General features: G+C 36.1%; 1 protein-coding gene across 6 annotated transcripts in view; it reads left to right on the plus strand.

Annotated features, from left to right (window-relative positions):
* The window catches only part of LOC107729380 (protein FAM13A), a 55,701-nt gene that overhangs the window by 25,088 nt on the left and 18,310 nt on the right, over positions 1-12,303 (plus strand). For 4 of the 6 annotated variants that reach the window (XM_016539856.1, XM_016539858.1, XM_016539861.1 and 1 more), the window contains exons 7-11: positions 986-1,078; positions 2,684-2,907; positions 9,868-9,909; positions 10,062-10,229; positions 11,432-11,588. In XM_016539856.1, the coding sequence (XP_016395342.1) occupies positions 986-1,078; positions 2,684-2,907; positions 9,868-9,909; positions 10,062-10,229; positions 11,432-11,588 (684 nt within the window). The remainder of the gene's footprint in view (positions 1-985; positions 1,079-2,683; positions 2,908-9,867; positions 9,910-10,061; positions 10,230-11,431; positions 11,589-12,303) is intronic. The other 2 variants (XM_016539860.1, XM_016539862.1) reach the window with 1 other exon arrangement.

Here is a 12,303-nt window from a genome sequence, read left to right on the forward strand (position 1 = left end):
CTAAGGTAAGACGCCAGTCCAGTCTGTGCTGAAACACTACTGTCAGTCAAACTATCGTGGGAGGGGCCTGTCTGTGTGACGTCACACAGACAGGCATCTGAGATCGGCTCGATTTGAGAAAGGGGAAAACATTTAACCAGATGGGTGGATTTTTATCATTATAGGGTGGTTGTGTACACACACTGCCAACACACATTTCAGTTCAAACAACTTGTAAAAGTGCATATAGCATCCTATGACCCCTTTAAACATTTCCTTGATTTGGAGGATTACATCGTACTTGGCATTAAGTTTTATGATTAGTTTTTTCTGTTGTGCTGATCAATAGCAAACACACGATCACAGAATCATGAAGGAAATGGTTTGCTTATCATTAACCTTCATAGAACATGGGTCAAAGGTTACAGAGACCTTATTTGTCCTACGTTTACTTGAACTTTGCATTGGGATGGTCTTGGAGGTTCAAAGAGTTTACAAAAATGGACCGCATCTTTGGTTGCGAAGGAGCTACCACTACACTAACCATTGATATTTGATGGTGTCAGCTGGAGCTACCATCTCTATATATGCTTACATAATTTGTTTTGAGTGTTTTGTTTACTGTTCAGTCGAGGTGACTGCATTATCAACAAGAAGGTGAATCTGGTAGGTGTGTTATAAGTCTCTGTTGAAATGTAACTAGGGAGTCAGGTTTGTTATGAGAGGTGAGGGGGAAAAAAATATGAAACTATTTTATTAAACTCTTGATACCTCAAATCATGCGGTTTCTTGTTTCTAAATTTAGTGGGTGTTAAAGTTGGCTAACAGATCCAGTAGAAAAGCACCACTCACGTTATACAGAAAACGTCTAGTAAAAATCTAGTTCTGTTATTCTGGAAGTTGTTTTTAGAATCAGGTTTTACAGTTTACTGTAAACGCAGAATGCATTGTTTATTAAAACTGTAATTTTAAGATTTGTAGACTGATTTCTCTGTGTTTTTGTCAGGTCACTCAATGCACTCCAGTTGACAATACAGACCCGTTTAGAGAAAGCGAGTCTAGTCCAGACAATCCTATACCAACACTGAGAAAAAAGAAGGTAAGAAATGATGCAAGGTTTCAGCAAAGAGCAGGGAAAAGTTTTATTTTGTGTACTTTACCAAAAATAATGCAAACCATCATATCGTTCAAACACCGTAAGACTTTCTGTCTTCTATTTAACACAAAAAGTGAATTTTTATAGAATATGGCCACCCTCTTCAATGTAATATATATTACCATTCACCAAGTTTGGGGTCAGTAAGATTTATTTATTTTTTTAAAGAAATGAATTAACTTATTCAACAAGTACACAGTAAGTTGATTATAATGTTACCAAAGATTTTTATTTATTTCAAATAAATGCTGTTCTTTTAAACCTTCTTTTGATTAATCCTAGTTTACACAAAAAAATTAAACAGCACAACTGTTTTCAGCATTGATAATAATAAGAAATTTTTTTGAGCTGTAAATCCATGTATTAGAATGATTTCTGACACTGAAGACTGGCGTAATGATGCTGAAAATTTTGCTTTACATCACAGAAATAAATTAGATTTGAAATATATATTCAAATAGAAAACAGCTATTTTGAATTGTAATAATATTTCGCAATATTACAGTTTTTACTATATTTTTGATCAAATAATTGCAACCATGGTGAGAATCAGAGGCTTATTTAAAAAAAAAAAAAATCTTATTAATCCCAAATTTTTGAACAATAGTGTAAGTGAATGAGTACTGGGGCCAAAATTGACATAAAAGAAGTTTATATTATCTGTGCACTATATTCCAAAGCTTCTAAAGCCATATGTTTGTGGGACGAGCTGACTGAAATTTAACTTATAATTAATGTCTAACATCTTAAAGATCACACCACAGCGTCCTGTGCTTTTGCATGACGTTAGTGCTTCGACCCTTCTATAAACAGTCAGTCGAAAGCGTTTAACGCACAACTCAATAAAACAATGATTTTCCGGTGCTGTTTGCATCATTAACACATTAGTGTATCGATGTCCAGATTTCGCTTAGTTACTGTGCCTTAAATGTTTCCCACGTGGGCTGCGATCGATAGTGTCCTCTTTACCGTAGTCAAAGCCATTACCTACTGACCGTCTGTGCCTTCAGGACTAAGTGCGTTGAAGGTCAATCTAATCCTTTTGTAGTCTTCGTTTTACATGACTTTGTTACATGATCTCATTTGCTTTGTGAGTTAAATTTGGTCATCTCTACCACTTTGCTGTACGAGATTGGCCTGTTATTCACAAATCAATGCTCAAAAGTTTGGATTCAGACTCCCTTCTGGCCAAACACAGTTGTGGTCCTAGGATAATGGTGGCAATGTTTGCTGCAGTCTTGAATTAAACCTTATAGTTTAAGGTCTGTTTATCATTTGCATCATTAAGTGGCAGTGGATCGATCTGAATTTGACTGGGCTCATGTGCGTGTGAGATTTTTTAGCTATTACACTTATTCAACTGGTTTCCGGCATGTACAGCCTTTATCGGTTAGAAAGGTAAGACAAATGTGAGCTAAGTTGTTATTGTGCTGTATAACTATCTTCATGTTGGTGCTTCCTGGGGTCATCAAACTAATGGGTGTTCTTGTAATGAATCTACATTTCTGTCCCTCTGTCTTCATCTTTCTTTCGATTTCTGTCTTTCAGGTGAAGAAGATAAAGACAGAGGCTGTGCCGAGATCTTTTCCTCAGCCGGCTCCCTCTGGTGATCCCGTCTCCAGGCCTTTGACCCATCTTCCAGACAGAAGCTCGGGTGCTAGAGCTCAGTTTCTTCCACACTCTCCAGACCGGAGCATCAGCTCCAGCGCTGACGGCATGAACCTAAGCCCTCGGACCGCAAGCCCTGCCAGATCTACAGAGACCTTCAACAGGTCAGTGCGCTTTGCATGGACATTTACTGCTGTGTGAACGTTATTTATTTAATTATTTTTTTAAATTTTATTTATTTATTTATTTTAATTAAATTTTAATTTATTTTAATTATATTATTTTATGCATGCTTACCAAGGCTGCATTTTTTGGATCAAAAAATACAATAAAGACAGTAATATTGTGAAATATTATTACAATTTAAAATAACTGTTTTCTATTTGAGTATATTTTAAAATGTCATTTATTTCTGTGATGCAAAGCTAAATTTTCAGCATCATTACTCCAGTCTTCAATGTCACATGATCCTTCAGAAATCATTCTAATATGCTGATTTGCTGTGCAAGAAACATTATTACTATTAACGTTTTATTATTATCAATGCAGAAAACAGTTGTGGTGCTATTTTTGTGGAAACCGGGATATATTTTCAGGTTTCTTGATTAGAAAGGTCAAAAAAACAGCATTTAAAAAAAATTGAAATCTTAAAATTTTCTTAAAAAGAAAATCTTAAAAAAAAACATTTATTAAAAATAATTCTTACTGACCTCAAACTTTTGAACTGTTCTGTATATACCATGTACTGTGTGTAAAAATGTTGAGCAGCACAACAGTACATAATACAAATATAATCATCTGAAATGTTATCTTATCAATATGTTAAACTATACCTATGTATGCAGGTTAATTACCTGCTTTAGGTTGTGTCCTTTATCTTTACTGCAGGGCTACAGAAATGCCAAAAAAAGTTAAAAGATTCAAACCAGACAATAATCCTATGAAATCTAGAAAAGACGAGATCAGCTGCACACGGTTGTTTAACAGCATTAAAAACTCTTAAATTCTTATCTAAGCTGCCACAGCCTACTTGTGTGTGGGTTATGTATGTATTTATTTATTATTTTTGATTTTCACTGTACTTACCAATATTTCCCCTATCCTGATCATAAGACACCGATAAATGGATAACTGTTCTCACCATGATGGAGCCTGAGCATGTCACTGAACAATTGAGGCCCCGTCCACACGGAGACGCGTTTAGCTGTATACGCATACATTTTGTATCATATAGGCGTTTCGTCCACACGGATCCGGCGTTTTGGGAGAGTGAAACCGATATTTTTTGAAACCGGGTCCCAGAGTGGATAAATCTGAAAACGCCGTCCTTGCGTTTTCGTGTGGACAGCGAATCCGTATATTTTCTGAAACGATGACGTCATCAGCCCACGTCTCGCCCCTAGTCAGACACCGCTACGTCATTTAACAGCAATAAAAACATGAACAAACACTGAACAATTGTCTTTTTATTAACTAACGTTAACACAGATTAATAAATGTATTGTTCCATGTTCGTTTGTAGACCGTGCTCAAGGTTTATGCGCATAGTCCAAGTCTTCTTCTCCGTTTTTAGTGTATCTCTGTGGCAGAATTACAGTGCCACATGCTGGTCTGGCATGTATACTACATCGTTTTGTGTCGGTTTTATGGTTTCGTGTGGACGCAGATATTTCTTGAGACGAGGGAGAAAAAAAGGATCAGATAGGGAAAGCTCTGGCTTCGTGTGGACGTAGCCTTAATTTAACAAGCTTATAAAGAGATCTCCATGTTTTTTTCCCCTTTTTCTCAGTAATTTCAATTTTAAGATTAACATTTCACACTAAAAAGTGGTGTCATTCTTAGATCATTCCTATCTGTGACTGAACTTTGCAATCTAAATATACAAGCACTCAAAATGTCCTCTTATCAGTTTGTTAAATTATAGCATTGATAAATTATCCTTTTTCCCTGTTCACCCTTGTCCTTTTATGGCTCTGTAATATGTTGTAAACTGAGAGGGAATATGATGCTAGTGACTCATCATGAGTTTTTACCATTCAGCTGATGTTAGATGACTCTTGCATGCCAGATGTTAAACTACTTTTGTATAATCAGGTTATGGGGTTTTAAGCTGAGTCATTAACATAAGACACAAGTAATGTTAATTCTAATACAAAATCAAGTTCAGTAAGCTTGTCTTTTTACTACACTAAATGTATTGTAGGGAAAGTGCTTGTATAGGAACATATTCCAATTTTCTTTTTTTGGGTGAACTTTGCATTTTCTCAGATACTGGTTCTTCATACAGGTTCAACATGCTTGAAAATGTGGTCACTTGTCCAAAATAGATTTTTGTTCTTACACAGACGCCATAAGCGTATATGTCAATAAGAACAATTGATGTGAGAGGGTCTGTATACCTGACACACTTATGTAACACGGTCTGGGGTAAATGTCATCTCAAACAGTCCAGCAAGCAAGCTAAGTAATATTGAATGGTGTTACGGTGTTCAGTTAATCAGTTTACATTATTCCAATGAAAATGTTTGTCTTCATAATCTTTCAACAAAACTTGCTCCATCTCTGGAATGACTTTCTTTTTCAGAGCTGATGTTATCAAACCCAACACCTGGTTCCACTGTACCCTTTAAGACTAACATTATCTTCAATTGAGAAATTTTAGGAGCAGTTACTGCATGAGGATTAGAAAACTGTAATTGTAATATTCATCCGACAGAGGAGCCTTCCAATAATTAAACCTGGATTTTAGTAAACAGTACAGTATTTCAGTTGATCTAGCTGTCTTGTCAGCTTGCTGTCACTTTCTGTACGTATATGTGGACCTTACATCTTCCTGTGGGCCCTTGAAAGGAACCGAAATCCCGCAATCTCGCCTTTGTGCCAAATATCAGCTTACTGCATACTTCTGTGCCTGCTTACCGGTGTTTACATCTCAAGAATGTTCTTGTGATGTTTGAACCTGTTGATTAAAGGGGTCATATGATGCGATTTCAAGTTTTCCTTTCTCTTTGGAGTGTTACAAGCTGATTGTGCATAGATAAGATCCCTGAAGTTGCAAAGACTAAAGTCTCAAAACCAAAGAGATATTCTTTATCAAAATCATTAAAATTCTCCTTGATGTAGCGAAGTGGTACTTTTCCGTCATTTCCCGCAGAACAAAAGCTTTGTCTAAAGGGCCTTGTTGTTCACTCGGGGAGGTGGTGGCTTAGCAGGATTTCCGTTTTGTAATTCATGACGGCAGTTATTATTTTAATACCATTGTCAGACTGTGTAACACCACTTAAGAGCTTCAGTGAAGTGGGAAAATATTTCCCTTCTACTCCGATTCTCCAAGAAATCTTGCGAAATGTCTTTTTAGGTACGTGCGGCACCCTAATTCTTAGCAGGCTTTACGGTGAGATGGCAATTTACGCATTTTACATTTTACAACAAGAGGGAAGCACCCTGCACACACACACAAATGCACAAGAACTTTGTTCGGAAATCATGTGATTCTTGAGATTTTTGGAGCCAAATGGACTTGAATTTCTTTTTTGTTTCATTCCTGTGTGAACAGGACCTAAATCCTTTGTATTGGACGGTTGTGATTCAGTGCAGCCAATATTCTGATTATTTACTTCCCTTTTGACTCGCATACACATCTTACAACAGCGTTCATGGCAATGTTGCACGTACTTCTGAACACTGTGTGCCAAATCACTCAATGAATGGACCTTTTAATCATCTTTGTGTTCTTTTAATCAACTTTGTGTTCTTGTACATTCAGCGTCAGTAGGTGAATTCATGGAGCACAGCAAATGTCACAAATGTTATTTGCACAAACCATCAGAGTAGTACGCACAAATGATCCCTCAAACAACTGAAATCCTCTTAGCGTCACGTCAGGGACACGTGCTGATAGTTTCTGGTTGAATTCAGTCTGAGCGTGATGGATCTGGTAGCGAACAGGTCAAAACAAACCTCTCCTGTGCCTGTTTTCTCGGGTCCTTCATGTGTTGACTCATTGCATCAGCTCCGGTTCCCTCTTGTACCATAGCAACTGACCCTTCACACATTTCCCATGCAGCCCATCCCTCACACTCTCGTTGGCACTGCGAATATGAGCCTTAAAGGAATAGTTCACACAAAAATGACAATTCTGTTCAATATGAACTCACCCTTATGTCATGACTTTGACACCAAATGAGAAATCTTAATTGATCTGGGCTGTTTTTATTGTTCTCCTCACACTGAATTTAATGTCGTTAAGGAATGCAAGCAAATAAATTTACTAGTGTATTTTCTGGAACCTTTAACCTCTTGTTGGAATGAGTTTATGGTTGAAGTGTGTTTGGCCACTTGGCCTCATGTCAGATAAGTTGTCAGTCAGTGAATAAAGCATTTTAGCCTGCCGAATATAGCTCTTATTAACTGTGTTCTTTTATATTTCTGGAGTTTTCTACTGCAACAACAGGTTATATCTATTGAGAGAGAGATATAATATTATATATTGTACACATTCATTTTTAAAATAAATAAATAAATGCTCTCCTGAATTTATTTGATCAAAAATGTATTAAAAATAGTAATATTGTGAAATACTATTACAATTTAAATCACGGTTTTCTGTCATTTATTCCTGTGATGCAAAGCTATGAATTTTCAGCATCATTACTCCAGTCTTCAGTGTCGCATGATCCTTCAGAAATCATTCTAAGATGCTGATTTGATGCTCTGAAACATTTATTATCAAAGTTGAAAACTGTTCTGCTACTTCATATTTTTGTGGATTCTTTTTTGAATCAAAAGTTCAAAAGAACAGCATTTATTTGAAATATAATTTTTTGTAACACTAAAAATGTCCTTACTGTTACTTTTGATCGATTTAATGTATCCTTGCTGAATAAAAATATTTACTTATTAAAAAATAAAAAATAAAATAAAAATCTAACCCCAAACTTTTTACGGTAGCAAAATTATTTATAAAGTTTATAAATTATTACTTCTAAAAATGTGTTTGTAGTGTATATGTGCATATGTACAGTGGTGTGAAAAAGTGTTGGCCCCCTTCCTGATTTCTTATTTTTTTGCATGTTTGTCACACTTTAATGTTTCAGATCATCAAACTAATTTAAAGATTAGTAAAAGATAACACAAGTGAACACAACATGCAGTTTTTAAATGAAGGTTTTTATTATTAAGGGAAAACAAAATCCAAAACTACATGACCCTGTGTGAAGAAGTGTTTGCCCCCCTCTTAAAACTGTGGTTTATCACACTTGAGTTCAATTTGAAGGGGGCCAACACTTTTTCACACCACTGTATATATATATATATATATATATATAAGTTTGTCATGTTTTTATTTGTTATTATTTTAGGTAGCAAGCATATCTTTGATTCTGGCCTTTTTAATCATCGCTAGTTTGATTCCCTGTTTCGCCGACTGCTGTGAACTAGATTTGGAAGATGACTGTATGGAAGGACTAGGTTAACAGACTAGCGGTTTTTAGTGCCAGCTTGTACTCAGTCCAGCATTTAGGTCTCGTCATCCTCACCCTTGGAGTGCACCGTATTACCGCTGCGTTATGTAAGACCGACAAACCTCATCAAATAATCTTTAGTCCTCCATCTCAATGCATAACTGTTCTCACTGGCCTTTTCTTGGTAGCCTTTGATACACCATCTATGCTTACATCTACTGATCATTCCTTTTGATACCGCAGAAAATAGTTTGCTCATGGTGTTTAAATAGCGAGTAGTCAGCTGTGAGCGGTTAACTGGCTCTGACCCTGAAAGCGCTGCTGGTAAGGACACAACTGTTGTGTCTGGACCCTCATCCTATTTCCGGATCCAAAAGATAATGCCGCTATTTTTACTGTGGAGTCATTTTCTGGAACTATCTTTCCAATCTATGAGTATTTAACTTTTTTATTTTTGTGGTAAATCGTATTTGTTTCTCTGATTTGGATGGTCTGTTGAGGTCACTAAACCAAAGATTTTTTGGCTTCAGTGACAGTGATTTCAGAGCAGAACATAATGATATTTTACATCAAAAGAAAAACAACATTAGCACAAAAATATATTGAAGTAGCTCCCTAGAGACACCGACTCAAATGCAATACTCACTTTAGGGGTCCAAAATCAATTGTAGACTGGAAGGAAAAAGATTCAGACATTTTCTATGGGATATTTATGCTATATTTGGACCCAGAGCATCTTTTTTTTAGTGCAAAGTTTTGTTATTAAACCAATCCTAGAACAATTAGCAAGACTTTTGATGTCATTGTCCTTTCACAACAAATTAAAACACACTGAGTTGACTAGAAGATTGAACCATAATGGATGAAAATATATGTACTTTATATGGTAACGCTTTATTTTAAGGGCCAATTCTCACTATTGATTGTTTATGAACATGCATATTACTAGCATATTTGCTGTTTATTAGTACTTATAAAGCACATAATAATGCCTTATTCTGTATGACCATATTTTAGATCCCTTAATCCACCCCATACCTACATTTAACAATTACCTTACTATTAATTAGCTGCAAGTTAGGAGTTTGTTGAGGCAAAAGTTGTAGTTAATATTTAGTTAATAGTGAGAATTGGTCCCTAAACTTAAGTGTTACCATATATGTGACCCTGGACCACAAAACCAGTCATAAGGGTCAATTTTTTTACATTATCTGAAAGCGAAATAAATAAGCTTTCCATTGATGTATGGTTTGTTATGATAGGACAATATTTAGCCGAGATACAACTATTTGAAAATCTGGAATCTGAGAGTGCAAAAAAAAAAATCTAAATACTGAGAAAATCGCCTTTAAAGTTGTCCAAATGAAGTTCTTAGCAATGCATATTACTAATCAAAAATTAAGTTTTGATATATTTACAGTAAGAAATTTACAAAATATATTCATGGAACATGATCTTTACTTAATGTCCTAATGATTTTTGGCATAAAAGAAAAATCGATAATTTTGACCCATACACTGTATTTTTGGCTATTGCTACAAATATACCCCAGCGACTTAAGAAAGGTTATGTGTTTCTCATTGGATACAATTGGATGCAATTGATGCTCAACTTAATAATTCAGTATAAATCTCTCTTCTTTATGTTTTTCTCTTTCTTTAGTTCACAGATCTCTCCCGGACACTGCAGACCTGAATTAACAAAGTAAGCAATTATACAGAGCCTGATATGACAATTAAATTATTTTAATAAATGATTAGTCAATCTTCTGAATAGCCAGAAGAGTTCCATTGTTCATGTAGTTAAAGCAATCATCGTTTGACCGTTGACATGTCTTTCTCTCTCTCTCTGTCCAGTTTTCTGGAGAAGACCATTCGCTCAGCGGTCGAGCAACACCTCTTCAACTCACACATGCACACAGGTCAGAGTTCAGAGGGCTTGGGGCCGACTGCCCACTCTTCATCTCCTGTGACGACAGCCCGAGCGAGGAGGAGACATCTGCGAGAACAAGAGGAGAACTTCAGGTAAGGAGCAGGTTTCTCCTGAAATACAGCTATTCTTGGGCTCTCTTTACTCGGGTGCAACTGCAGCCAATTGGCATGGTAGCTTGTCTGTGCAACCAGTTAACCAGGTCATTACAGAATGTCCAGTGAACTTCTAGTCAATGTTTCATGTTTCTTGGTTGCTCAAGATGTTTTTCCAATCATCAAAAACAGTTTAATCAACTTAGGTTGGCGGTTTCTCTGCAGTTGACATCTGTGATGCTGATCTCCACAGTGACTCCTGCAATAATTAGCAAGTCTTTTGATGTCATTGTGTGTGATCTGAATAAACCTGAACACACTGAATTGACTAGAATAGCTATATATACTAGTATTCAAAACTTAGGATTTTTTAATGCTTTTATTCAGCAAGGATGAATTAAATTGGTCAAAAGTTACAGTAAAGACATCTGTAATGTTACGGAAGATTTATATTTAAACTAAATGCTGTTCTTTTTAATTTTCTATTCATCAGAGAATCCTTAAATATATCATAGTTTTTACAAAAAATATTTAACAGCACAGCTGTTTTAAACATTGATAATATAATTAATAAGTTACATTTACCATGTATTTTATTTAAAATATTTTAATATTAAAACATACAAAAAAATGTTTTTGAAAATTTTGGTGCGTTGTCCACCAACAAGGATGTCCAGCTTTCTACAGCTGGCACTGGGGGTTATGGATATCAGATAATTGCTGAAAATCTTAAAATGGCCAAATAGCTGCAGACCAGCCAGTCTAGCTAAACTACTGTTACTGTATATTATTGACCTATCACTAATTGTAACCTAGCAAAAGTATTTAGTTAATCCCATATTATTACAGTGATTTGATAAAACATGTGGATTAGTAATGATCCATTCCAGCTTGGGTCATTGCTTGCTGGCTGGATCTCCGAGCGATCTAACTAATCCTGTCGACAGGAACTCTGAGCAAACTATCCACAGAGACATGGAAAACATTAGATTAGTGGCTCAGCAGTTGTGCTGTGTGACACACACTGATCCAACTCAAGAGACAGATGTAAATAAACAGTCAGATGAGGTATCACCGGGACAGCTTCATTTCTGCTCCGCTCTTAAGAGTTGATCCCTTGAGTAAAGGGCAAGCACAGAAAGTCCTCGCCTCGTCACGTGTTCATTCTGTGGTGTCTGAAAGCGAATCTGTGTCTTTCTCAGGGTCGAGGGTGATAAAGAGAACGTCCCGTCTCCGGGTGTGAGGGTCACAGAGGGTGACGGGCGTCTGCTGCTGCCACCACACGAGGCTCAGAGAAACAGGAAGACCAAAGAGAGTCCCACACTGACCGAGCACTCAGACAACCAGGACGCCCCCACCGTAAGTCTGCTTTTTAGGCTTATCTCCATGGCCTTCTCTTTTTCTTCCTGCAAGCATCACTATTACTAGTGCTTATACTAAGTGGGAGAGATTTCAACAAACCCAGCTTCAACTCGTCCGGCAGTTTTTATGCTTCAGAAATGAAGCAATATGCATACATTTTTTATATGGTGGACCAAAAAATGAGTTATTTTGACTTGGGCCAGTAAGCAACCACTTAGCAACAGCCCAACAACCACATAACGCCATAGTAAAAACCACTTGGATTGTATCCAAATAGTGTTTTAAATACCAATTTCCTGGGTAATGCTTTATAACATTTATACAACTTGAAATGTTAAAAATGTATTAGTATATGTAATTAACCAATAATGATAAATTGGTTACACTTTATTTTAAGGTGTCCTTGTTACAGTGTAATTCTACATATAAGTACCGAGTAATATTAATTAACTACATGTACTTACTATATGGTTAGGGTTAGGATTAGGGTTACTTGCATGTAATTATGCATAATTTATTGTTATTATAATAGTAAGCACATGTAACGTGTAACAAGGACACCGTAAAATAAAGTGTTACCGATAAATTCTAGTTCACGGTACCTAATACATGAACTAATGTTAAAACACATACATTTATTAACTTCTGACCCTAAAAATAAATATATTCATTGGGTAACACTGTGTATAATAAGGTAAATTGTTATCATTAG

This window comes from Sinocyclocheilus rhinocerous, unplaced genomic scaffold, assembly GCF_001515625.1.
Source record: "Sinocyclocheilus rhinocerous isolate Xijiao unplaced genomic scaffold, SAMN03320098_v1.1 scaffold1148, whole genome shotgun sequence".
Classification (NCBI taxonomy): domain Eukaryota; kingdom Metazoa; phylum Chordata; class Actinopteri; order Cypriniformes; family Cyprinidae; genus Sinocyclocheilus; species Sinocyclocheilus rhinocerous.